This window comes from Leuresthes tenuis, unplaced genomic scaffold (assembly GCF_036924035.1).
Source record: "Leuresthes tenuis unplaced genomic scaffold, fLeuTen1.0.hap1 SCAF_3, whole genome shotgun sequence".
Taxonomy (NCBI): domain Eukaryota; kingdom Metazoa; phylum Chordata; class Actinopteri; order Atheriniformes; family Atherinopsidae; genus Leuresthes; species Leuresthes tenuis.
In genome coordinates this window covers 325,493-349,260 of record NW_027325357.1, presented here as the reverse complement: position 1 = coordinate 349,260, position 23,768 = coordinate 325,493, and the positions used below count along the sequence as shown (strand labels likewise).

Sequence of the window (23,768 nt, the reverse complement as noted above, 5' to 3'; positions counted from 1 at the left end):
ACTGCTAACCTGTTTCCCTCTGGGATCAATAGAGTAAGTATCTGTATCTATAGAGCTGGAATGTTTCTGGTCCGACTGGAGGAACAGCTTCATTCTGTCTGTTACTACATTAAGCAGCAGCTGTCCAGGTGTGGATGACAGGTGACGCAGCGTAACGCTCCACAGCAGCACGTGTCCTCTGAGTCTCCACCCTGAAAACTGTTAACAAAGAGGTGTTAAAACAGGCTGAGACAGAGAGCCGCTGTGCTTAATCCAACAGGAATTCAGACCAAAGTCTGTCTCAAACGCCTCAATAACACCACAGAAAATTGTGTCGAATTGTTAAGAAAGAGCTAAATATGTCCCCTTTAACTCTTCTGTCAATACTTTTTGTCGCCCTGCTCAGTTTATTACTGAAGTGTGTACTTAATGTTGAGTGTTACTCAATATTTGGTATTTTGTCTCCTTGGGTTGAATTTTTGTGTCTTCAGTGATTTTGTGCATCTTCGAAGTTGTTTTGTTGTGTTTCTAGTCGTAGATCGTCATAAATTGAACACATTGAAGCTGATATCAGTTTAATTTGTCTTGTATTTGGTGTCTCTGTTCATAAAGTCAAACACTTTTCTTTAATTCTTTGTGATATTTTACTCTTAAAGCGTTCAGGCTGAAGCTCAGATGGATCCTGCAGTCAGAACATTGGCGCTTTGATCCGTTTTTCACCTCTTAATTCTAATTAACCGTTTATTTATTACTTCTACTCCCAGCTCTCCTTCTGCTTTACTGTGAAAATCCCAACCAGACCTGGGCTACCTGCTGTGAGCTGGTTGGCTTGACAACGGCGGCAGGAGGCGGGACCTGCCCCCGCCGTAGACCAATCACAGCGCAGCGAGCAACAGGTGAGCAGAGAGCGCACACCTGACCTTGCGTCTCACGCGCACGCTGAGCAGAGGAAGAGGAGGCTCCTGGGAGTTGACATCCTGAACGACAGGACGGGAACCGGAGAAGGGAGGACCATTTCACCGCCTCGGAGCGTCAGCTGCGCCGCCAGCACCGGGTCGCTGCCGCGAACAGAAACACGCGCATTGTTCCTTTAACACGGAGTTTGTGGGACTTCGGAGCTGGAACACGTTAGTTTTTATTTTCAGGATCCTTGGTGTGCTCGAGGAGTTCTGAGACCTGTTATCGGATTATTGATCTGACATAATCTGCTGTGTGATATTAAAAGCAACAATGATTACACAACCCCCGAGCAGCAGGTAGTTGAATCGGTTTCCTACTTTAAATCCGGAGGTTCTACCAAACAGCGACTCTCCGACCTAATCCTCCACCTGCTGACTGCAGCAGCACCATGATCAGCTCCGAGAGCCTGCGGCCGGCCCAGAGCTGCAGGAAGCCGCTGGGGAAGCTCGCCTCCCGGCTGGAGGAGGTGAAGAACCCGTGGCGGCAGGGCTCCACGCTGGAGCTGAGCCACAACGAGGCGGCCCGGCTGGCCACCGACGCCCTGCTGGAGCACGGGGAGAAGGAGTACCGCAGAGTGCTGGCCGATGAGCGGGAGCTGAACTTCCTCTCCCCGCTGGAGATCCGCTACATCACCCAGCATGCGGCCAGCAAGGCGTGCGACCCCGACACCAACGGCCTCAACGACCGGGACTTCGGGGACGGAGACGCCGTGTCCGAGCTCACCTCCGGGACTTACTTCCCCATGATGTCCGACGAGGAGCCGCCGATACTGGAGCTCGGCTGGCCGGATTCCCCGGCGAGATACGGACCTTCAGAGACCCAGGTCTACTTCCAGAGAGACAAGTCCCACAACATCAAAGACATCATCAGGTCACTGATCAATAAGGCCAAGAAGGTAAGAAAGGAGATGTTTGACCTCAGGGGCCCCATGAACTGAGGGCCACTTACCTCAGTGACCCTTTATCACCGGTTAAACATTGTTTTCAGGCAGGATTTGGCTTTAATAAAACGGGTTTATGTCCAGAAAAGGGTTTGAGTGAACAGCTGATGTAGATAGATGTGTTTTAAACTCCTGGAAAGAGTCACATAGGATGAAGAAAAGACTGAACAGCTGAGAGGAGCTGGAAGTGTTTGCATGAACTTGAGTGAAATTCTTCCTTTTGTAGTGAGGTGACGTGAAAACAGGCGGCAGGTGTTTCATAACCAGTTAGATCTGATAACTGACTCTTATTTGTTAATATGCAAATGAATCTGTGACCTTTCAACACCTCCAGCTGACTTCAGGCTGTTCTAAGAGCTCAAATGTGTTGCTTTTATACACTAAAATACAGCAAAAAGGTTGTTTTTAGGTCTTTTTATCCTTATTTTTCCATCTCAATAAGAGACATTTGCATAAAAAAGATCCTCAGAATGTTTGGGTTTTGAGCCGTTTGTGTTCATGATAAAACTTTGATTAAAAGTGTGATGGACAAAGGCAGTTGGAACGAATGAGCTGCATCTTTCTTGCAGATTACAGCCGCTGTGTTGGAAAATGAGTGAACAGGCCACTGAAAGTGAGGCTGAGCGTTAACAGAAACCCTCTGAGCGTAAACCCAAGCATGAAAACTTGTCCACGGGGTGATATTCCTGAATAAATGCGTGTGTTGACTCTTCAGAGAAGTGGGTCGCCCTTTGTGTCCACGCGTTAAACATTTACATCTGAAAATATTTGCTATTTTTACAGTTCTCCGTGTTTGTTTTGTAAGTTTGAGGAAAAATCCCACAAACTTCAGCAGTTAGCTGTAGTTTGTGAGCGTGGAGCCTGGCCCGAAACAGCTTTATGAGAGCTGCGACCAACGTCTCGTTCCAGAAGTCCTCAGGGAGCAGCGAGGCCTGTTTTTCATGCGCCCGGCTGCATTTATTCCTCCCTGGAGTCTGCAGGTCCGGGCCGGCCCGCTCGCCCGCTGCTGCCATGTTTGATCAGCTGTTATCAGCCTCTGAGCTGGAGGCCAAACGCTCGCCGTGTCACTCACTCAGCAGCTGACCTCGGATCAGGCACCGGGCGGCGTGTGGCTGAATTTAAAGTAGAACTGACACAAAACCCTCTGACACAGAACCATACATTAAACTCAGCTGTACACATCTCATCTGTGACGTTTTGTCTCTTTACAGCGTTCTGCTTCTCCTGGATGTAGTTTTGTGTCTCCAGAGCTTTGTTTGTTTCTTTCATACCATTTTGTCTCTTTGAAGTACTTTAGTGCATCTTTTAAGTACTTTAGTGCATCTTTTAAGTAGTTTAGTGCATCTTTGAAGTACTTTAGTGCATCTTTGAAGCAGTTTAGTGCATCTTTGAAGCAGTTTAGTGCATCTTTGAAGCAGTTTAGTGCATCTTTGAAGTACTTTAGTGCATCTTTTAAGTAGTTTAGTGCATCTTTGAAGTACTTTAGTGCATCTTTGAAGTACTTTAGTGCATCTTTGAAGCAGTTTAGTGCATCTTTGAAGCAGTTTAGTGCATCTTTGAAGTACTTTAGTGCATCTTTGAAGCAGTTTTGTGCATCTTTGAAGTCGTCGTGTCTCTTTTAACTAGTTTTGTTTCTGTGAGTAGTTTTGTCGGGTTTTTTTAAGCTGTTTTGTGTTCTGAGGCCCTTTTGTGATTTCTTTAGGTGATTTTGTGTCTATTATAGTCAGAATAAGTTCAGAATGGGTCAGAATGTTTCAAACATGGCGTCGTGGCAGAAGCGTTCACATCAAAGGGGGGAAATACCTCCAACATGCGGAAACATTTGACCACACAGCTCATTACTTTCCATGAATGTAAAGTTTTTGACACGCTGTGAAGCGATGGCAGCAACTCGGGAGCCTGTGGCACAGCATCTCAAAGGTCCCAGGTAACGGAAAACTTCCAGGTGTTGTTGAGTGTAATATTGTTTGCGACATATCGTATTCATAATTTCCACCTGATAATAACATTTAGTTGCAAGAGGCAGGCTTCTGCACACCTGTAGTTACTTTGAGGCATTGGAAAGTAAATGAGGTGAAAATAGATGAGTGTCACTGAGCAGTTTCTAGACTTGTGCTGAAAGGTTTGAAACCTTTTGCCACAGTGCGAGTCCCTGAATTTCTGCTTATTTGCTCAACTGAAAATTAGAATAGTCACAATGTTCTTTTAAGCAGTGAAACTCAGTTTGATTTATTTTATGTTCTGTAAGGAGATGATAAAGACTCTCAACCCAAAATATTGTCCCCAAGCAGGAACCATTGGATCCCTGCTTGGTATGTAGGAACCATTGGATCCCTGCTCGGTATGTAGGAACCATTGGATCCCTGCTCGGTATGTAGGAACCATTGGATCCCTGCTTGGTATGTAGGAACCATTGGATCCCTGCTCGGTATGTAGGAACCATTGGATCCCTGCTCGGTATGTAGGAACCATTGGATCCCTGCTCGGTATGTAGGAACCATTGGATCCCTGCTCGGTATGTAGGAACCATTGGATCCCTGCTCGGTATGTAGGAACCATTGGATCCCTGCTCGGTATGTAGGAACCATTGGATCCCTGCTCGGTATGTAGGAACCATTGGATCCCTGCTCGGTATGTAGGAACCATTGGATCCCTGCTCGGTATGTAGGAACCATTGGATCCCTGCTCGGTATGTAGGAACCATTGGATCCCTGCTCGGTATGTAGGAACCATTGGATCCCTGCTCGGTATGTAGGAACCATTGGATCCCTGCTCGGTATGTGGTTGAAAGGAGCAATATAATCTGAGAGCTGAAGCATGTCACAAAGGCAGCATCACAGCTGATGGATGGACACGTTTTTCTAGGCCATTACCTCACTGTAACATTGCATTATGTCAGAGAAGGTCAAAGGTCCTTAAAACCAAAGCGAGAACCGATAAGGAACCGAACTGGCACAGGTTTCCACTTTATTCACACCTTGAAGCTTGATTTGTGGCCCCGGCACCCTTCAGCTGATCACAGATCAGAGGTTCAGTGGGGGTGTAGACAGGCCATCACGCGTTAGTCACTTCCTCCTCCTGTTTCTATAAATACGCCGGCTTTAATCCGCTGGAGGCGGGGCAGTTTCATTGTTAAGCAGTCACTTTAGTTTCAGACGGAGACCTTTTCTGCAGAGTCATCGGATTTCAGATGGCATGACAGTGAATTTCTCCGTCTGTGGATGAGGCCTCGAAGGCTTCTGTTCACCAACCGGAGCAGAAGAACCGGTGGAGGCTCCCGGTGGGTTTCCTCAGGTCTGAATAAACAGAAAAGCACTTGAACACAGCACAGAAGACACAAAGCAGCTGCAGTTCAAACAGTAGCAAAAGTTACCAGCTTTGTGTTTTTATCACACAGATCTGCTCTCTCTTCAATCTGTGACTTTTTTACATGTTTTGACGGTCGCCTTCCTTCTCGTGCGACGGTCAAAACATGTAAAAACACTGAACAGCCAATCAGAGTGAGCTGTCACTGAGGCTGGTTCAACATGTGGAAAAGGCTGGAAAAACGGTTGTTTTGTGTTTGAAGTTGTTCATCTTTTAGGTCATTTTTTCTCTGGGAAGTTGTTTTTTACATCTTAAAAGTCTTTTGTGTCTTGTTGAAGTCGTCTTGTGTCTCTTTAAAGTCGTATATTGTTTCTTTGAAGTCTTTTCCATCTCCTTGAAGTGGTTCTGTGGTCTTTGAGGTAACATTTTGTTTCTCTGAAGTCGTTTCGTGCATCTCTGAAAGCGCTTGTGTGGGACATGTTGAGTTAGCCTTCATCTTCCTCACTGCCACCTCCCTTCTCATGCACTCCTGTGCTGCTCTGAACAGCCAATCAGAGTGAGTTTTCACATGTTGAAAAGGCTGAACACCGACGACACAAAAGGGAAAATGTTTCTGAGCAGCAGCTGTCGGCTTGATTTAAACACCTGTTAACAGATATGTGCTTCACTTCCTTCACTATCTTTCACCACAGTCAGGCAATAAACCAACTTTGACCTCTCCTCTCTCTTTAATGTGTTTCACTGCAGTTACACAGATTTACAGCCTGTCCTGTTCAGTTTAGTCTTTCTGCAGTGAGAAAACCTCCTTCAACACTTCGGCATCTAAACTAAAGTTATTCAAAAAGAGCTTTCTGATCAATAATTAGTTCACTGATTTTAAAAGTTTCAAAGGCAAATATTTTAATTATCAAGAATGCTGAACACAAATGTGAACAGTTCTTCATTTTAACATTTTAAGGAAACTGGAACAGTGTGAGCAGCTCGACCATTGAGTTGGTTCAGTTCAGTCTGAGTTGGTTCAGTTCAGTTCAGTCTGAGTTGGTTCAGTTCAGTCTGAGTTGGTTCAGTTCAGTCTGGATCAGTTCAGTCTGGATCAGTTCAGTCTGAGTTGGTTCAGTTCAGTCTGAGTTGGTTCGGTTCAGTCTGAGTTGGTTCAGTTCAGTTCAGTCTGAGTTGGTTCAGATCAGTTCAGTCTGGATCAGTTCAGTCTGAGTTGGTTCAGTTCAGTCTGAGTTGGTTCGGTTCAGTCTGAGTTGGTTCAGTTCAGTTCAGTCTGAGTTGGTTCAGTTCAGTTCAGTCTGAGTTGGTTCAGTCTGGATCAGTCGGTGCGTTAGCTGCACGGATTCTGTCAGCTGGACCAAAACCAGACCTTTTAAAATGCATGTAAATGTGTTAGTCTGATTAAAATCAGAGACTCAGCGGGTCCCAGCTGCTCCAAACATCCATCTTTCTGCATCTTTTAATAAAAACAGTTTGTATCATTCCAGCTGAACTCCCCATAAAGCAGCTCTCATGTCAGCTCACTGAAAGCATTTCCAGACAGGATGTGCTGCGCGTTTCCTCTCATAGTCCACAGCCTCAGACAGACTTCAGTTAATAACCCCCCCCATATGTATAGTGAGACGAATAAATAATAAAAAGCATATTTATCACAGAGCAGGTTTCAGTAGTGCTGTTAAAAGGAACGCCGCTGTGCCACAGTAATAACTGTCCGGAAGGAAATTATTTATTTTAAGGATTCTTTGTATTCGGGTTAATCGAGGAATCGTTTCAGTCCCACTTCACAGCGATGTTTATCAGCAGAATAGTTTAATGGAGCTGAATGAATTCTGGTTTTAATCAAACTGCCCGTTTAACAGCGTTATCCTCGTGTCAAAATGCTGTGATTTAGAGAAACGTCTCAATCAAGGATTCAAGGAGGATTCAAGGAGTTTTGTTTGTCATTTCAGCACGTTAACATGAGATGGAACGAAATCTGTTTCCCTGCTCCAGGAGCAGCCCAGATGTACAAAAGCATAGAATAAAATAGAACTAGTAAACTAAGTATACAAATAAATGCAAATGTAACAGTATATAAACAGATAAAAACAGGAGTTTTTAAAACAGCAGTTCAACAGTCTCACAGCTTCTGGGATGTTGCTCCTGTGGTCGTCAGGTGGGAGTGACAGATAGAGCTGGGTATCATCAGCATAGCGTTGGTGTGTTGGTAACGTTGGTAACGTTGGTATGTTGGTAACGTTGGTGTGTTGGTAACGTTGGTAACGTTGGTAACTTTGGTAACGTTGGTGTGTTGGTAACGTTGGTAACGTTGGTGTGTTGGTAACGTTGGTAACGTTGGTGTGTTGGTAACGTTGGTAACGTTGGTAACGTTGGTAACGTTGGTGTGTTGGTAACGTTGGTAACGTTGGTAACGTTGGTGTGTTGGTGTGTTGGTAACGTTGGTAACGTTGGTGTGTTGGTAACGTTGGTAACGTTGGTGTGTTGGTAACGTTGGTAACGTTGGTAACGTTGGTAACGTTGGTAGTGTTGGTAACGTTGGTAACGTTGGTAACGTTGGTGCGTTGGTAACGTTGGTAACGTTGGTAACGTTGGTGTGTTGGTAACGTTGGTAACGTTGGTGTGTTGGTAACGTTGGTGCGTTGGTAACGTTGGTGCGTTGGTAACGTTGGTAACGTTGGTAACGTTGGTAACGTTGGTGTGTTGGGGTGTTGGTAACGTTGGTAACGTTGGTGTGTTGGTAACGTTGGTAACGTTGGTAACGTTGGTAACGTTGGTGTGTTGGTAACGTTGGTAACGTTGGTGTGTTGGTAACGTTGGTAACGTTGGTGTGTTGGTGTGTTGGTAACGTTGGTAACGTTGGTGTGTTGGTAACGTTGGTAACGTTGGTGTGTTGGTAACGTTGGTAACGTTGGTAACGTTGGTGTGTTGGTGTGTTGGTAACGTTGGTAACGTTGGTGTGTTGGTAACGTTGGTAACGTTGGTGCGTTGGTAACGTTGGTAACGTTGGTAACGTTGGTGTGTTGGTAACGTTGGTAACGTTGGTAACGTTGGTGTGTTGGTGTGTTGGTAACGTTGGTAACGTTGGTGTGTTGGTAACGTTGGTGTGTTGGTAACGTTGGTGTGTTGGTAACGTTGGTGTGTTGGTAACGTTGGTAACGTTGGTGTGTTGGTAACGTTGGTGTGTTGGTAACGTTGGTAACGTTGGTGTGTTGGTAACGTTGGTAACGTTGGTGTGTTGGTGTGTTGGTAACGTTGGTGTGTTGGTAACGTTGGTAACGTTGGTAACGTTGGTGCGTTGGTAACGTTGGTAACGTTGGTGTGTTGGTAACGTTGGTAACGTTGGTGTGTTGGTAACGTTGGTAACGTTGGTGTGTTGGTAACGTTGGTAACGTTGGTGTGTTGGTAACGTTGGTAACGTTGGTGTGTTGGTAACGTTGGTGCGTTGGTAACGTTGGTGCGTTGGTAACGTTGGTGCGTTGGTAACGTTGGTAACGTTGGTAACGTTGGTAACGTTGGTGTGTTGGGGTGTTGGTAACGTTGGTGTGTTGGTAACGTTGGTAACGTTGGTAACGTTGGTAACGTTGGTAACGTTGGTAACGTTGGTAACGTTGGTGTGTTGGTAACGTTGGTAACGTTGGTGTGTTGGTAACGTTGGTAACGTTGGTGTGTTGGTGTGTTGGTAACGTTGGTAACGTTGGTGTGTTGGTAACGTTGGTAACGTTGGTGCGTTGGTAACGTTGGTAACGTTGGTGCGTTGGTAACGTTGGTAACGTTGGTAACGTTGGTGTGTTGGTAACGTTGGTAACGTTGGTAACGTTGGTGTGTTGGTGTGTTGGTAACGTTGGTAACGTTGGTGTGTTGGTAACGTTGGTGTGTTGGTGTGTTGGTAACGTTGGTGTGTTGGTAACGTTGGTAACGTTGGTGTGTTGGTAACGTTGGTGTGTTGGTAACGTTGGTAACGTTGGTGTGTTGGTAACGTTGGTAACGTTGGTGTGTTGGTGTGTTGGTAACGTTGGTGTGTTGGTAACGTTGGTAACGTTGGTAACGTTGGTGCGTTGGTAACGTTGGTAACGTTGGTAACGTTGGTGTGTTGGTAACGTTGGTAACGTTGGTGTGTTGGTGTGTTGGTAACGTTGGTAACGTTGGTGTGTTGGTAACGTTGGTGTGTTGGTGTGTTGGTGTGTTGGTAACGTTGGTGTGTTGGTAACGTTGGTGTGTTGGCAACGTTGGTAACGTTGGTGCGTTGGTGTGTTGGTAACGTTGGTGTGTTGGTAACGTTGGTGTGTTGGTAACGTTGGTGTGTTGGTAACGTTGGTAACGTTGGTAACGTTGGTGTGTTGGTGTGTTGGTAACGTTGGTAACGTTGGTGTGTTGGTAACGTTGGTGTGTTGGTGTGTTGGTGTGTTGGTAACGTTGGTGTGTTGGTAACGTTGGTGTGTTGGCAACGTTGGTAACGTTGGTGCGTTGGTGTGTTGGTAACGTTGGTGTGTTGGTAACGTTGGTGTGTTGGTAACGTTGGTGTGTTGGTAACGTTGGTAACGTTGGTAACGTTGGTAACGTTGGTGCGTTGGTAACGTTGGTAACGTTGGTAACGTTGGTAACGTTGGTAACGTTGGTGTGTTGGTAACGTTGGTAACGTTGGTGTGTTGGTGTGTTGGTAACGTTGGTAACGTTGGTGCGTTGGTAACGTTGGTAACGTTGGTGTGTTGGTGTGTTGGTAACGTTGGTGTGTTGGTAACGTTGGTGTGTTGGCAACGTTGGTAACGTTGGTGCGTTGGTGTGTTGGTAACGTTGGTGTGTTGGTAACGTTGGTGTGTTGGTAACGTTGGTAACGTTGGTGCGTTGGTGTGTTGGTGTGTTGGTAACGTTGGTGTGTTGGTAACGTTGGTGTGTTGGCAACGTTGGTAACGTTGGTGCGTTGGTGTGTTGGTAACGTTGGTGTGTTGGTAACGTTGGTGTGTTGGTAACGTTGGTGTGTTGGTAACGTTGGTGTGTTGGTAACGTTGGTAACGTTGGTGCGTTGGTAACGTTGGTAACGTTGGTAACGTTGGTGTGTTGGTGTGTTGGTAACGTTGGTGTGTTGGTAACGTTGGTGTGTTGGTAACGTTGGTGTGTTGGTAACGTTGGTAACGTTGGTGCGTTGGTAACGTTGGTAACGTTGGTGTGTTGGTGTGTTGGTAACGTTGGTGTGTTGGTAACGTTGGTAACGTTGGTGCGTTGGTAACGTTGGTAACGTTGGTGTGTTGGTGTGTTGGTAACGTTGGTGTGTTGGTAACGTTGGTGTGTTGGCAACGTTGGTAACGTTGGTGCGTTGGTAACGTTGGTAACGTTGGTGTGTTGGTAACGTTGGTAACGTTGGTGCTTCTGCAGCTTCTGCAGCCTGTAACACAAACGTTCTTCTTCTCTTCAGGTGATCGCGCTGGTGATGGACGTCTTCACAGACGTGGACCTGCTGTGTGACCTGATGGAGGCGGCCAACAAGCGGCGCGTCCCCGTCTACATCCTCCTGGATGAGAAGAACCTCGGCTCCTTCACAGAGATGTGCTCGGCGCTGGACATTCAGAGCTCTCACCTGAACGTGAGTACGGCAGCTTGGAGCCGACAGCTGAGGAGGCCTCTCCTCTTTAACCCTAACCCTTACAGTTTTCTGACAGTAAAATGTGTTTAATGAATCTTTTTTCAGTGTCTGGAGCTCTGCTGACCTAAAACCGAACATTCAAAATGTGCTTTTATCTTTTCTACAACCACTCAGCTGCTTGCATGGGATCCAACAACAGTTTGTCTTTTTCTGTGCACGATCTTACAGATTCACACCTTTTTCTACGTGTGGTTTTAGAAATGAAGCCTCGGGTCACAAAGAGAATAAAGTTTGGACAAATCTCATCAGGAACTGTTTGCAGATATTTATGGTCTGTATCAAACTGATGATTTAAGATTTAAGACAAAGTTTCTGATCACAGTGACCTGCTGGATGTGGTCATGTGACCTGAGAATGTCAGTACTCAGAGTTCTGCTGCCTCAGCAGTAAAATGTTTCTTCACTCGACCTCCAGAAGTCACACTGCCGTGTAACAGAAGAAGAAGAAGAAGAAGAAGAAGAAGACTGCAGCCACATTAATCTCCAGCAGACTCCACTGCTGTAACGGTCTTTTAACTGGACTTCATTAAACATCTGCTGCTCATCCAGAACTCTGCTGCTGGAGTTTAAACCAGGACTCAGAGATCTGAACACATCACACCAGCTTTAAAGTCTTTACTCTGGCTTCCAGTCAGTCACAGAATAGATTTTAAAAGCCTGCTGATGGTTTATAAATCCCAGAATCTGTGATATGTTCAGAGAATATAAACCCAGCAGAGCTCTTAGATCCAAGGACTCAGGTCAGCTGGTCCAGTCCAGAGTCCAGACTAAACCTGGAGAAGCAGCATTTAGCTGCTATGCTGCAAACAAGTGGAACAAACTGCCAGAGATAGGGTTAGGGTTAGGTTAGATTAACCCAGAGATTAAACTGTCACCAAATGGAGACATTTTTAAATCCAGGTTAAAAACAGTTATTTTCTCATGTGTCTCTGCATGAAATCTGCAGGATATCTTTTAACTTATCCAGACTGTAATCATTTTAATTATTTTATTTCTTTCTATTTATATTCTTACATATTTTAATGCTTTTATTTTATTTAAAGCACTTTGAACTGTTCTGTACATGAAATAAATCTGACTTGACCTGAGTTCAGGTGAGACACGAGCAGATCCTCCGGTTCACCTGATCACACTTTGGCTTCTTTTATAATTATATATATGAATATAACTATTATATATGTGACATTCGCTTTGAGGTGTCCATTCTATGGACTGCATAATGTAAATGATACACAAAAATATATAAATGGCTAAATTAATGTATTTATGTGATGATAAATGCTACTAAGATTAAATTAAAAAAATTATAGTTAAGCAAAGTTAATCATAGTCGGTGAAATAACTACATTTTTGTTTAAATTTGAAACTGTGTCCATTTTATCTTGTTAATGATTGATTTAATTCATCGTTTTTACTGGAATGTGTTTAATTTCTTTCTCTGTTCACTATGAATTTTTTATTCAATTTTTGTAATGTATTTATTTAATTTATTTTAGATGTATTTACTCCTCTGTTATTTCCATCTTTTTACATTTTCTCTGTTTTTACATTCCTGTATGCATTTCTGCTTCATTATGCAAATTAGGGGGCGGTGTCTTTGATTGGTTCATGGGGGGGGGGTCTGTTGCACAACAGCCAATAACACCAGAGTAGGGAAGGCTAACAGCGTGAGCGGCTAATGCTAACAGTCAGAACAACAACACAGTGTTAAATGGTATAAAGTGTATTTATCAGTATATAAACTTATGTATTTATGACGGATTATCTGTGTGTGCAGAACATGCGTATCCGAAGCGTTTGTGGCGACACGTACTGCACCAAGAGTGGCAAGAAATTCACCGGTCAGGTCCTGGAGAAGTATTTGATCATCGACTGTGAGGAGGTGGTCACGGGCTCGTACAGGTGAGGCCGAACGTGCACGTACAGGTGAGGCCGAACGTGCACGTACAGGTGAGGCCGAACGTGCACGTACAGGTGAGGCCGAACGTGCACGTACAGGTGAGGCCGAACGTGCACAGCTGCACCTGGTGTTAAATAACTAACAGCAAAGAGGCTTCATCCCACCACTGAATGCTTTTAGGCAGAAAAGGACAAACTCTGAACCACGACATTTAAATAACGGAGCAAACATGGATAAAAAAATTATATGAATGAACAGAAATAATATTTAAATAAAAAATTCAGCATGTAAGGGGAAATTTAAAAGAAATTTTAATGGACAAATATATAGATGGAAGAAAAATAAAACTGAATTATTAAATTTAATATGAAAATGAGTGTAAAAGCAACGTTAACTGGTTTCAGTTTAAAATCAAAGCAGAAGTTTCAGTTTATGGCAGAAATTATCTTTAGTTTTGATATAATTTACTTTTTGTCCGTCCTCCATGATCTACAGCTTTAGACGTTCCATTTTATTGATCACTAAATAATTTAGATCAATAAATATTTGATTTATTTACAGCTGCTACTTTTCCAACTATTTTAAAAAAGATTTTTAGCCACATGATGATTGAAGTCCAGGGCTGGGTCCAAAGTGTTGATCCTGTGGATGAACCCGGCTCCTCCACCGTATGAATGCAGGCTGCATCGTAAGCTCCGCCCACCGGGCCAATGATCCCACTGACCTGCTCTGTGGCAGCTGTTTGTGGCGGTCTTTGGCCACATCTGCCCCCGGGGCTGGATGCCTCTGAAGCTTTGAACAAAGTCTGCGATGGACGGTGCTTCGTTCCAGCTCTGATTCTGAGAACCGAACCAGTTCCAATCAGAAACTGGGCCTTTACTGGCTTTCCCAACATGTTGGTGGAGGGCGGCGCCTGAACTACGGAAGCCCAGAGGGAGTGAAAGAGAAAAGTGCAGCAGCTTGATCACCTGAGCGTTTAGTTTCTATTATTTACCATAAATAATGTGACTTCATCCACATAATCTGTGAGAAAAGAAACGTCTGTAAAGCATTCAAAGTGTTGAAAATGTCCTTCAGAATTCTCTTTGTGTGGAGGAGACCACAAACATGCTGTAACCACACATCATTTTGGATGTTCAGACTGCTCGCTTGTAGCGTTTGCTTTGCATCCGCCTGATAAGCAGAACTGAACTCGCAGGAGGAAGCCGGCGCTCCTCAGACGCTGCGATGAGTTTGCAAATTTCAGTCGATAAGCAGCGTAACAAAGCTGACGTTGTGAAACTGTTGATGGTCGAACCTGTTGTAGGAATACTAGGAATACCTGGGTAGTAGTTGAGAAATACCTGAGTAATACATGAGAAATACCTGAGTAATACCTGGGTAGTACCTGGGTAATACCTGGGTAATACCTGGGTAGTACCTGGGTAGTACCTGGGTAGTACCTGGGTTATACCTGGGTAGTACCTGGGTAATACCTGGGTCATACCTGGGTAATATCTGGGTAATACCTGGGTAATACCTGGGTAGTACCTGGGTAGTACCTGGGTTATACCTGGGTAGTACCTGGGTAATACCTGGGTCATACCTGGGTAATATCTGGGTAATACCTGGGTAATACCTGGGTCATACCTGGGTCATACCTGGGTAATATCTGGGTAATATCTGGGTAATACCTGGGTCATACCTGGGTATTATCTGGGTAATACCTGGGTAATATCTGGGTAATACCTGGGTAATACCTGGGTCATACCTGGGTAATACCTGGGTAATACCTGGGTCATACCTGGGTAATATCTGGGTAATACCTGGGTAATATCTGGGTAATACCTGGGTAATACCTGGGTATTATCTGGGTAATACCTGGGTAATATCTGGGTAATACCTGGGTATTATCTGGGTAATACCTGGGTCATACCTGGGTAATACCTGGGTCATACCTGGGTAATATCTGGGTAATACCTGGGTAATACCTGGGTCATACCTGGGTAATATCTGGGTAATATCTGGGTAATACCTGGGTCATACCTGGGTATTATCTGGGTAATACCTGGGTAATATCTGGGTAATACCTGGGTAATACCTGGGTCATACCTGGGTAATATCTGGGTAATACCTGGGTAATATCTGGGTAATACCTGGGTATTATCTGGGTAATACCTGGGTAATACCTGGGTAATACCTGGGTCATATCTGGGTCATATCTGGGTATTATCTGGGTAATACCTGGGTAATATCTGGGTAATACCTGGGTAATATCTGGGTAATACCTGGGTAATACCTGGGTATTATCTGGGTAATACCTGGGTAATATCTGGGTAATACCTGGGTAATATCTGGGTAATACCTGGGTATTATCTGGGTAATACCTGGGTAGTACCTGGATAATACCTGGGTAATATCTGGGTAATACCTGGGTAATATCTGGGTAATACCTGGGTAATACCTGGGTATTATCTGGGTAATACCTGGGTAATACCTGGGTAATATCTGGGTAATACCTGGGTATTATCTGGGTAATACCTGGGTAATACCTGGGTAATACCTGGGTCATATCTGGGTCATATCCGGGTATTATCTGGGTAATACCTGGGTAATATCTGGGTAATACCTGGGTAATATCTGGGTAATACCTGGGTAATATCTGGGTAATACCTGGGTATTATCTGGGTAATACCTGGGTAATATCTGGGTAATACCTGGGTATTATCTGGGTAATACCTGGGTAGTACCTGGATAATACCTGGGTAATATCTGGGTAATACCTGGGTAATACCTGGGTAATACCTGGGTAATACCTGGGTAATATCTGGGTAATACCTGGGTAGTACCTGGATAATACCTGGGTAGTACCTGGGTAATATCTGGGTAATACCTGGGTAATATCTGGGTAATACCTGGGTAATATCTGGGTAATACCTGGGTATTATCTGGGTATTATCTGGGTAATACCTGGGTATTATCTGGGTAATACCTGGGTAATACCTGGGTAATATCTGGGTAATACCTGGGTAGTACCTGGGTAATACCTGGGTAATACCTGGGTAATACCTGGGTAATACCTGGGTAATACCTGGGTAATATCTGGGTAATACCTGGGTAATACCTGGGTATTATCTGGGTAATACCTGGGTAATATCTGGGTAATACCTGGGTATTATCTGGGTAATACCTGGGTAGTACCTGGATAATACCTGGGTAATATCTGGGTAATACCTGGGTAGTACCTGGATAATACCTGGGTAATACCTGGGTAATACCTGGGTAATATCTGGGTATTACCTGGGTAATATCTGTTATTACACAGTCAGCGAGCCGACGACAGAGAAAGTCCTGCAGAAACACATTTCGCCCGTTTTCAAAGCCACTGTAGATCTGTCAGTTATAGTTTTCCAAAGTTAAAACTCAAACAAGCTGAGAACAGTCGACGGTTATTTAATAACGGACCTGACTCAGATGGAGTTCTGCTGTGTTTTATTTCAAGTCAGATTTAGGGTGAAGACACACTTTCTGGACTCCAGAGATGGTGTGAGTGTGAACAAACTGTGCTGTTAAACTCCTTCAATGAGTCACAGAAGCAGAGTTGACAGCCACTACGTGTCCTTGCTGGAGTAATCAGAATCAGCCGATAAGACCTCAGGCCGTCGGCATCACAAGGCAGCCGTTGGGCGCCTGGAGTCAGGTGTGCAGCAGGGTTGGGCCGACCGCTCTGCTGCCAGTGGAATGAAGGGCGAGGCCTGGAGAGGTGCCAGCCAGCTCCACAGCGCCGCCATTTACCCTAAACCTTCCTCAGACGCCTCCGCCGCGCTCATAATGGATCTAATAAGAAACTTTAACACTCAGGTCAGGGTCAAGGGTCAAAGAAAAGCTGAGCAGAATGTTTTTAATCCACAGGATGTGATGGACCCATCTGCAGAATAATGGAAGCACTACTGTCATGTGATCATTACTCAGAGTCAGAGCTGTGGAAGACTTTATTTGTCCCCGGGGGGCAATTAAAGGGGCAGCTGCACAGAAGTAATATGGACAAGTTAAAGATGCATTTTATATCTAAGAAGGAACAACTGCTACAGCGATTAAAGTCATTTTAATAAAATAAATCTGAACTGAATCTATTTTTTGACTTTTGGACAAACCATAAAAGAGTTTTATTGAATTTCATGTGAATAATAAATGTTCCAGAAATGCTTCCTTAGCAGGACTGACCTTTGGTCACATGTTTGTGACTGTTTGACTTCTGGAAATATAACTTTAATGAAGTTATTGAGGGAACTTTCTGGTTCTTTATGTTCTGAGAACTTCCTGTTGAAGAAAGGTGCAGAGATGGAGGGGGCAGGGAAATGTCTGGTTTCCATATTCTGTTAATCAGCTGCTGCTCATGAGGAAGCTCCTCCTCTTTTCATCTTTTCAAACTTCTGTCCCTCAGAGAGGAAGAAGAAGAGTTCAGCTCCTTATTGATACCACAGCATCTGCAACAGGCTCGACTATAACAGTAAAGATATTAGTTTAGATAAGGAGCCATTGCTGACGCGATGCCTCTTTTCCCTGCAGCTTCACCTGGCTGTCGGCTCACGTGCACTGCAGCATGTTGATGCATTTCTCAGGTCGCATCGCCGACTGCTTCGATCGGGAGTTTCGATGTCTGTACGCAGAGTCGCAGATTATTGATTGTTTCTTCAACCCCGAGGAGGAGGGGATGCTCTACTACCCATCATACCAAGGCATGATGACTGCTGGCACGGGGGGGCTGGGAACAGCTTCACCCTCTGACAGGTACGAACAGGTGTTTACCCTGTAAGCCTCAGGCAGACACAGGTAACAAAGAGAGAGGCCTCAGCAACCGGGAGACTAACTAAATCAATCATTAAATCTGAATATTTAAAGCAAAACAACCTCATTTAGAATAGATTAAATGAAACGGTAAAGCCAAAGGTTTAGTCTGTTTGAAATGTGTTGAAATACGACAGTTACCAAGATACCGAAGAACAGTAATAATACAGAGGACTGTGAGACAAAAGCAGAGTTAGATGATGAAAGTGGCTCCGATCTCCAGCCAATAACTGGGTTAGGGTTAAAGATGCTTTTTTCTACAACTGGCCCTTCAATTCCCACCAATTTGACTTTATGTCGACCTGATTCTAAATCTGTTAAATCCAACCCTCATGACTGCGTGGCTCTACTTTCTGAGGACAAACATGATAAACATGCACATCTGCAGGTGAAAGCGAACGTATTCCTGGTCTAAGCCTGCTAACCTTTAGATGCACAACTGACACATTTACAGCAGATTACAGGAAGCAGAGAACTGTTGAAGGTGCAGAAGCACAGATGGTTGATGAACATGTATAAGCTGATCAGCTGACAGCTCTAAACTTTCCGTCCCCGCTGCAGGCAACGGGACAGAGTGTGCTCCGAAAACTCCAGCAGCCAATCCAGTAACAGCATCTCCAGCATCAAGGCTGCACCTGGAATGGCATCGAACAACGTCTACAAAGTCACTCAGAACCACGAGAAGAAGGAGTCCGTCGGCTCAGCTCACCTGAGCCCAGAAAGGAGAGGTGGAGCGGGGGGGGCCACCCCCACAGCAAGAGGCGCCGCCAACGGAGGAACCAATCACAACGTTCCCGATCGACCGCCTGCCTACGGTCAGCCGATGGGCATCGAGTGGAACAAGCCCAACCCGGCAGATCTTATGCGAGCTAACATTGGCGGAACGACCTCCAAGTTCCAGGCTCTGGGGCTGTATGACCACAAGCCCAGCATGTTCCACGGAAACCCCAACTCAAACCTGACCTCCAAGACCCCCGCCCCAGTCAATGACAGCAACCCCCCCCCCAAGCAGAGGACTCAGTTCTTCAACAAGTTCACAGACATATTCCTGCCTCCCAGCTCCAAGGACAAAGACCACTTCAGCTTCCGGAGGTCGCCACCCCCCCATGTCTCCCCCTGGGCGGGACCAGATCTCTGTGAAGCCGAGCCAGAGAGCGAGCAAAGCCCGCCGCCGCCGCCATCTCCGGGCGCATTCATGAGCCGGCAGGATCAGAAGCGAATGACTCTGGGCCACAGCAAACTGGACCTTGTGAACCAATACAATCAGATGAAGTCTAAGCAGGTGTACAGCCGCTTTGAGCTGAAGAGCACAAATTAACTGGCTTTCTATTCGTCTGGCGACTCCAAATACTGGCAGGTTTAGTTTTTCTTTCGGTTGAACTTTATCACGTCACATTTCAGACGTAGAATGTCTGACACCAACAGGAAATGGAGCTGTGGCAGCCAAACTGGCTCAGAGCCTTTGGACAGTTTTCCCCTTTAATCCCATAAGGAGCAACAGCCACAGCTACCCTGTAGCAACAACCCTCTGAGCCTAACCCTGTTGTGAGGCTCAGAGTTTACACACATTTACAGAACTGATTATTACTGACTCACAACTGCAATCAGAGTCATTATATTTGGGAAAATAATGCAAAAGTTGTAGTTAAAAACTGTAAAAACAGATTAATATATGATTTTTGTTCTTAACACTCTTCTTGACAACATTTGTAGATTTTTTTTTAGATTTTGTTTGTTTTTCACAAGTTGAAAACAGTTTTAATTTTGACTGTCAAAGGTTTGGACACGTCATACTGGTCTGTGGATACAGCGCAGTAACCATTTTAATACATTTTAATAAAGTTAGCTGTTTCATCAGTTTGTACCAATACCCCCCCCCCCCCACACACACACACACACACTTTCTTCCAAAAATGCATTCGCTACGTTAGCTGAAGTAAGCTAACATTAGCTAAAGTAAGCTAACACTAGCTAAAGTAAGCTAACATTAGCTGAAGTAAGCTAACATTAGCTAAAGTAAGCTAACATTAGCTGAAGTAAGCTAACATTAGCGGAAGTAAGCTAACATTAGCTAAAGTAAGCAAACATTAGCTACAGTAAGCTAACATTAGCTAAAGTAAGCTAACAGCTGAAGTAAGCTAACATTAGCTATAGTAAGCTAACATTAGCTAAAGTAAGCTAACAGCTGAAGTAAGCTAACATTAGCTAAAGTAAGCTAACAGCTGAAGTAAGCTAACATTAGCTAAAGTAAGCTAACATTAGCTAAAGTAAGCTAACATTAGCTGAAGTAAGCCAACATTAGCTGAAGTAAGCCAACATTAGCTAAAGTAAGCTAACATTAGCTAAAGTAAGCTAACATTAGCTAAAGTAAGCTAATGCTTTGAACATAAATGTTCAGTTAAGATTTATGTTCACGTTGTCGGTCTCTTGGCTTGCTTTTTAGTTAAATATCTTCAGGTTTTTCCAGGCGTATTTCAATGAAATAGAAGCATAAACAGAATGCAGTTAATAAAAATAAAAAGGGACATTTCCGAGTCACAAATGTTGAACTAAACAAACTAAAATAAAACCCTTTCATCCCTCTTGGGTAATGACGCGTGCCTTAATCATCCTGCCTTACAGTCACATTTTAACCCTGTAAAGGGTCCTGAATGAGGTACAAACTTCTGGGTTTTACTTGGTTTACTATAAGGAACAAACTTTTTGACAGTAGAAACAGTTTCCTGCACTCATACCTTCTGTGTTGGGAATGAAATGAAAAAATAAAGCAGTTTCTGGGTGTTTTTTAACGTTTTTTACAGCAGATGAGTTGAAGATGCTGTTTGTTGTCTGTATTTGTGTCTTATAGCGGTTCTACTTTATCTTTTTCAGATGATAGATATGTATGTTGACTGTTAATTAACAGTTAAATTCAGTAAATTCTGCACCTTTCTTGGCATTGAGCAGTAACCATCGACAGTGACCAACTGTGTCACCGGATTTTTGTTCACTGCTGATGGACATTTGGGAGGTTTTTGATGATTTTCAGATTTTTATCACCAGTCGAAGCAGCGATACGTTTCCAGACATCTGTTTAACTCCAGCATGTCCTGTTTGGCTGGTTTTAATAATATCTATAATATTATCTTCTACGCAGAAGTGACTGTTGGGAGTTTCTTTGTTTTCCACTTTATTGTCGATGGGAGAATGTGCTGATGTGTCATTTTTCTGTTTTTTCCAAATTTAATAAATCCAAAAAACTTGTAAGAGATCTGTTCCATTTCTTCACTGCCACTGGTCATAATACGGTGTTAAACTGATTGGTTTCCATATAAATCTCTTTATCATCTACAACCAACACAGTTTAAAGAGAAAAAACGCCAGAAAACAATAATTATTGATCTGTGTCCAACTCTGGATGTTGTTTTTCTGGTGAATGTGGAGAAAAAAACATATAAATCCATATTTCATTAAACCGACTCAAAAGGAAGTGATGAGAAGCTGTTTATCACACTTATTGATTTCCATCATCCATTTAAACATTTTTCCAACTTCAAATCCATGTTTGGATTACAAAAAGTTTCTCATTAAACTATAAAAATATTGAGCATTTATGCTTTATTTCCCTCTTTTGTAGCTCCTGCCAGAAGCAGTTCTGCGTGTTTCTGACCCGTTTAAAGCTTCTTTTACATTTTTTTGGGGGGGGGGGCTGTAATAGGTTTCGATTTAGCTGCTCCAAGTGGACTCTGACTTTGGGCCATTTTGACTTTTTAATATTCAGCTCCTGACTTTCTAAGATGTCTGCTTTTCAAACATAATATTTCCATAAAAACAGACAAATTTGTGCTTTTTCATTCAAAGGAAGTAGCAAAGATTTATAAAGTTTGAATTACAAGCCTCCGATCAGGAGACGCTTCAGCTCTAAAACAGAAATCTGACACGGATAAAACGGAGATGACCTGCTGTTTCCTCCCTGATCATCTGAAGAAGACCCAGAGGTTCTGTCCTTCAACGCTGAGGGAAGCCAAGCAGCGGTGTGAGGAATCAGAGCATCGCTCAGGTATCACCCCGAGACACGCATCAACACTTTGAACACCAGCACACGCCGGGTTTTAACCACAAAATCTAGTTTTTCTTGTTCTCTATTTCACTTTAAAAGTTTCAAAGTTTTGCTTCAATCTGGTTGTATGAATTTATTCCAGCAAAGGTCAGATATTAATAGATGAAAATCAACTTTTTAAACTCCCAAAACAAGGCAAAATGTCTGTTTTTGGATTGTTGGAGCTTCTTCTTCTTCTGTTATGAATGAGTGAAGGTGTGTGAGGATGTTTTGAGCAAAGCTTCGCCTCATGTATGATTTCCTGTCAGGAAGTCCAGCCCAGGGTCCGGGTCCCTGAACGTCACATGAACAATGAGGGCTAATAAAAACTCCAGCTCACAGAAACGTGAACAATGGAGCATCCAAGTCCCACAAGTCTCCAAACTGAACAATGAATTCACCAGATATCCATCATACATGACCTAAACCTCAGATAAAAACATGTTAGTGTGCAGGAAACAGAGGAAAATGGAAGATTTAGCTGTCAGCAGTTAGTTTGCTGACTTCAGGATCAACGGTAAGATGAACTTTACCATCAGGTCCGTTTCACAAAGTGAAAACTCTGAGTTTATTAACCCTGAAAAGAGGGAAACTCTGAGTTTATTAACCCTGAAATGAGGGAAACTCTTGAGTTTATTAACCCTGAAATGAGGGAAACTCTGAGTTTTCCGTTCCACAGAGGGAGGAAACCCAAACCAGAGACAGAGGGGTAACTCTTAACCTGTTTCAGAGAAAGATAACTTAAGCTCTCGGTCAGTTACCGTAGCAACAGACTCTGTGAACCTAACCTGGTCGGGACCAGACACACCGTTTGATTTCCTCATTCGTTCAGTCAGCAGGTGAGTTCAGCCCAGTTCTTCTAGAAGTTCTGGAAGTCAGACACAGGAGGAGGAGGCGACTTTTTTCACGAACATGTCCTTTAGACAACGATCCTGCGGATGAAGGAGCAGCATCACTGCCCCTCCGAGGCTGCGGGTCGACCCCTCTTCATTATTTCATCATAATTTATCTCAATTCTTATGTCCTACATTATCTCTTAGTGAAATAATGTCTTAAACTCCAGCTTTAACAATAATTTTTCATCATATTTAAGCTAATTAAATAGACCTAGATAACGTGGCGTGAGCTTTGGGGGCCACAGAGGGTCTGGGTCCCTTGGGCCGTAACCAGCTTCCTCTGCTGCTTTGGAAGGAACTTCAGCTGACTGTAGAAGAAATGGAGAGTGTTACAAAATCCAGCGCCGGCGTTCAAATGTGAAACACGACCGGGGAGGCTTGTGTTTCCTCGTCTGCCTGACAACCCCCAACACGGAGGAAAGTGCATTTACTGAGTGCTGAACGGGCCGCTGTGGCTCGGGGGGGGGGGGGTCTGAACCCAGTGTTCCTCACTTTTAAGCTGCTTTGAATAAAAGAGTGTAAATTAATATAATGTCTGATATTTACCTACTGATGGTAGGATTTTTATTCTATGTACAAAACAGAAGTAGAAAAAACAAAGTGTCCACAGACCTACTTAAAAGTCCTTCATCACACAGCAAAGGACTCTAAAAAGATACTAAATTAACTGAATGACATACAAAATAAAGTTTACAAAATTAGTATAAAAAAGCAAAACAATATGAAAACTTAAAATGTTCATAAAAGATGTGAAATTACATGAATTACATAGGAGCCACAAAGACACAAAATAACCAGAAAAGATGCAAAATTAAGAAATAAGAAGCAAAAAAAAACACAAAGGCACAAAATAACTATAAAAATAACTGCAAAAAGACACTAAAGACAAAGAGATAAAGGATGATAGCAAAGATGAAGAAAACAAACAAAGATAAATTCAAAACCATCTAAAAGAAACAGTGTTCACGGTGCTAAGTAACAGAGGCACAAAGCAGGTCATACCCCGGTACCATAGGTGGCGCTGTCCCCATTTCAGCTATCGCTAATAGAGCCACTTCCTGTTGACGTCTTCACCACCAACAACAACAAACTCAGGCATTCAGAAAGATGGAGAACGCAGAGCGAGATGAAGCTGCGTCCCTCTCCATCTGTGATGAGCTGGTTATGGAACAGAGATGCACAACGGTCTCCATCGAGCTGTTTCTTTCTTTCTGACGACTGGAATATCGTCTCCTTCCACTTCCG

The 23,768-nt window shown here is 43.7% G+C and overlaps 1 protein-coding gene across 1 annotated transcript; it reads left to right on the top strand.

Moving 5' to 3' along the window:
* The first annotated feature begins 854 nt into the window (after window positions 1–854).
* Window positions 855–20,779, top strand: fam83c (family with sequence similarity 83 member C). The gene is made up of 5 exons (XM_072381363.1): window positions 855–1,834; window positions 10,596–10,763; window positions 12,600–12,724; window positions 17,271–17,492; window positions 18,111–20,779. Exons 1-5 carry the CDS (start codon window positions 1,328–1,330, stop codon window positions 18,865–18,867), a joined length of 1,779 nt encoding a protein of 592 aa, XP_072237464.1. The 5' UTR covers window positions 855–1,327; the 3' UTR covers window positions 18,868–20,779.
* The last annotated feature ends 2,989 nt before the right edge of the window (window positions 20,780–23,768 follow it).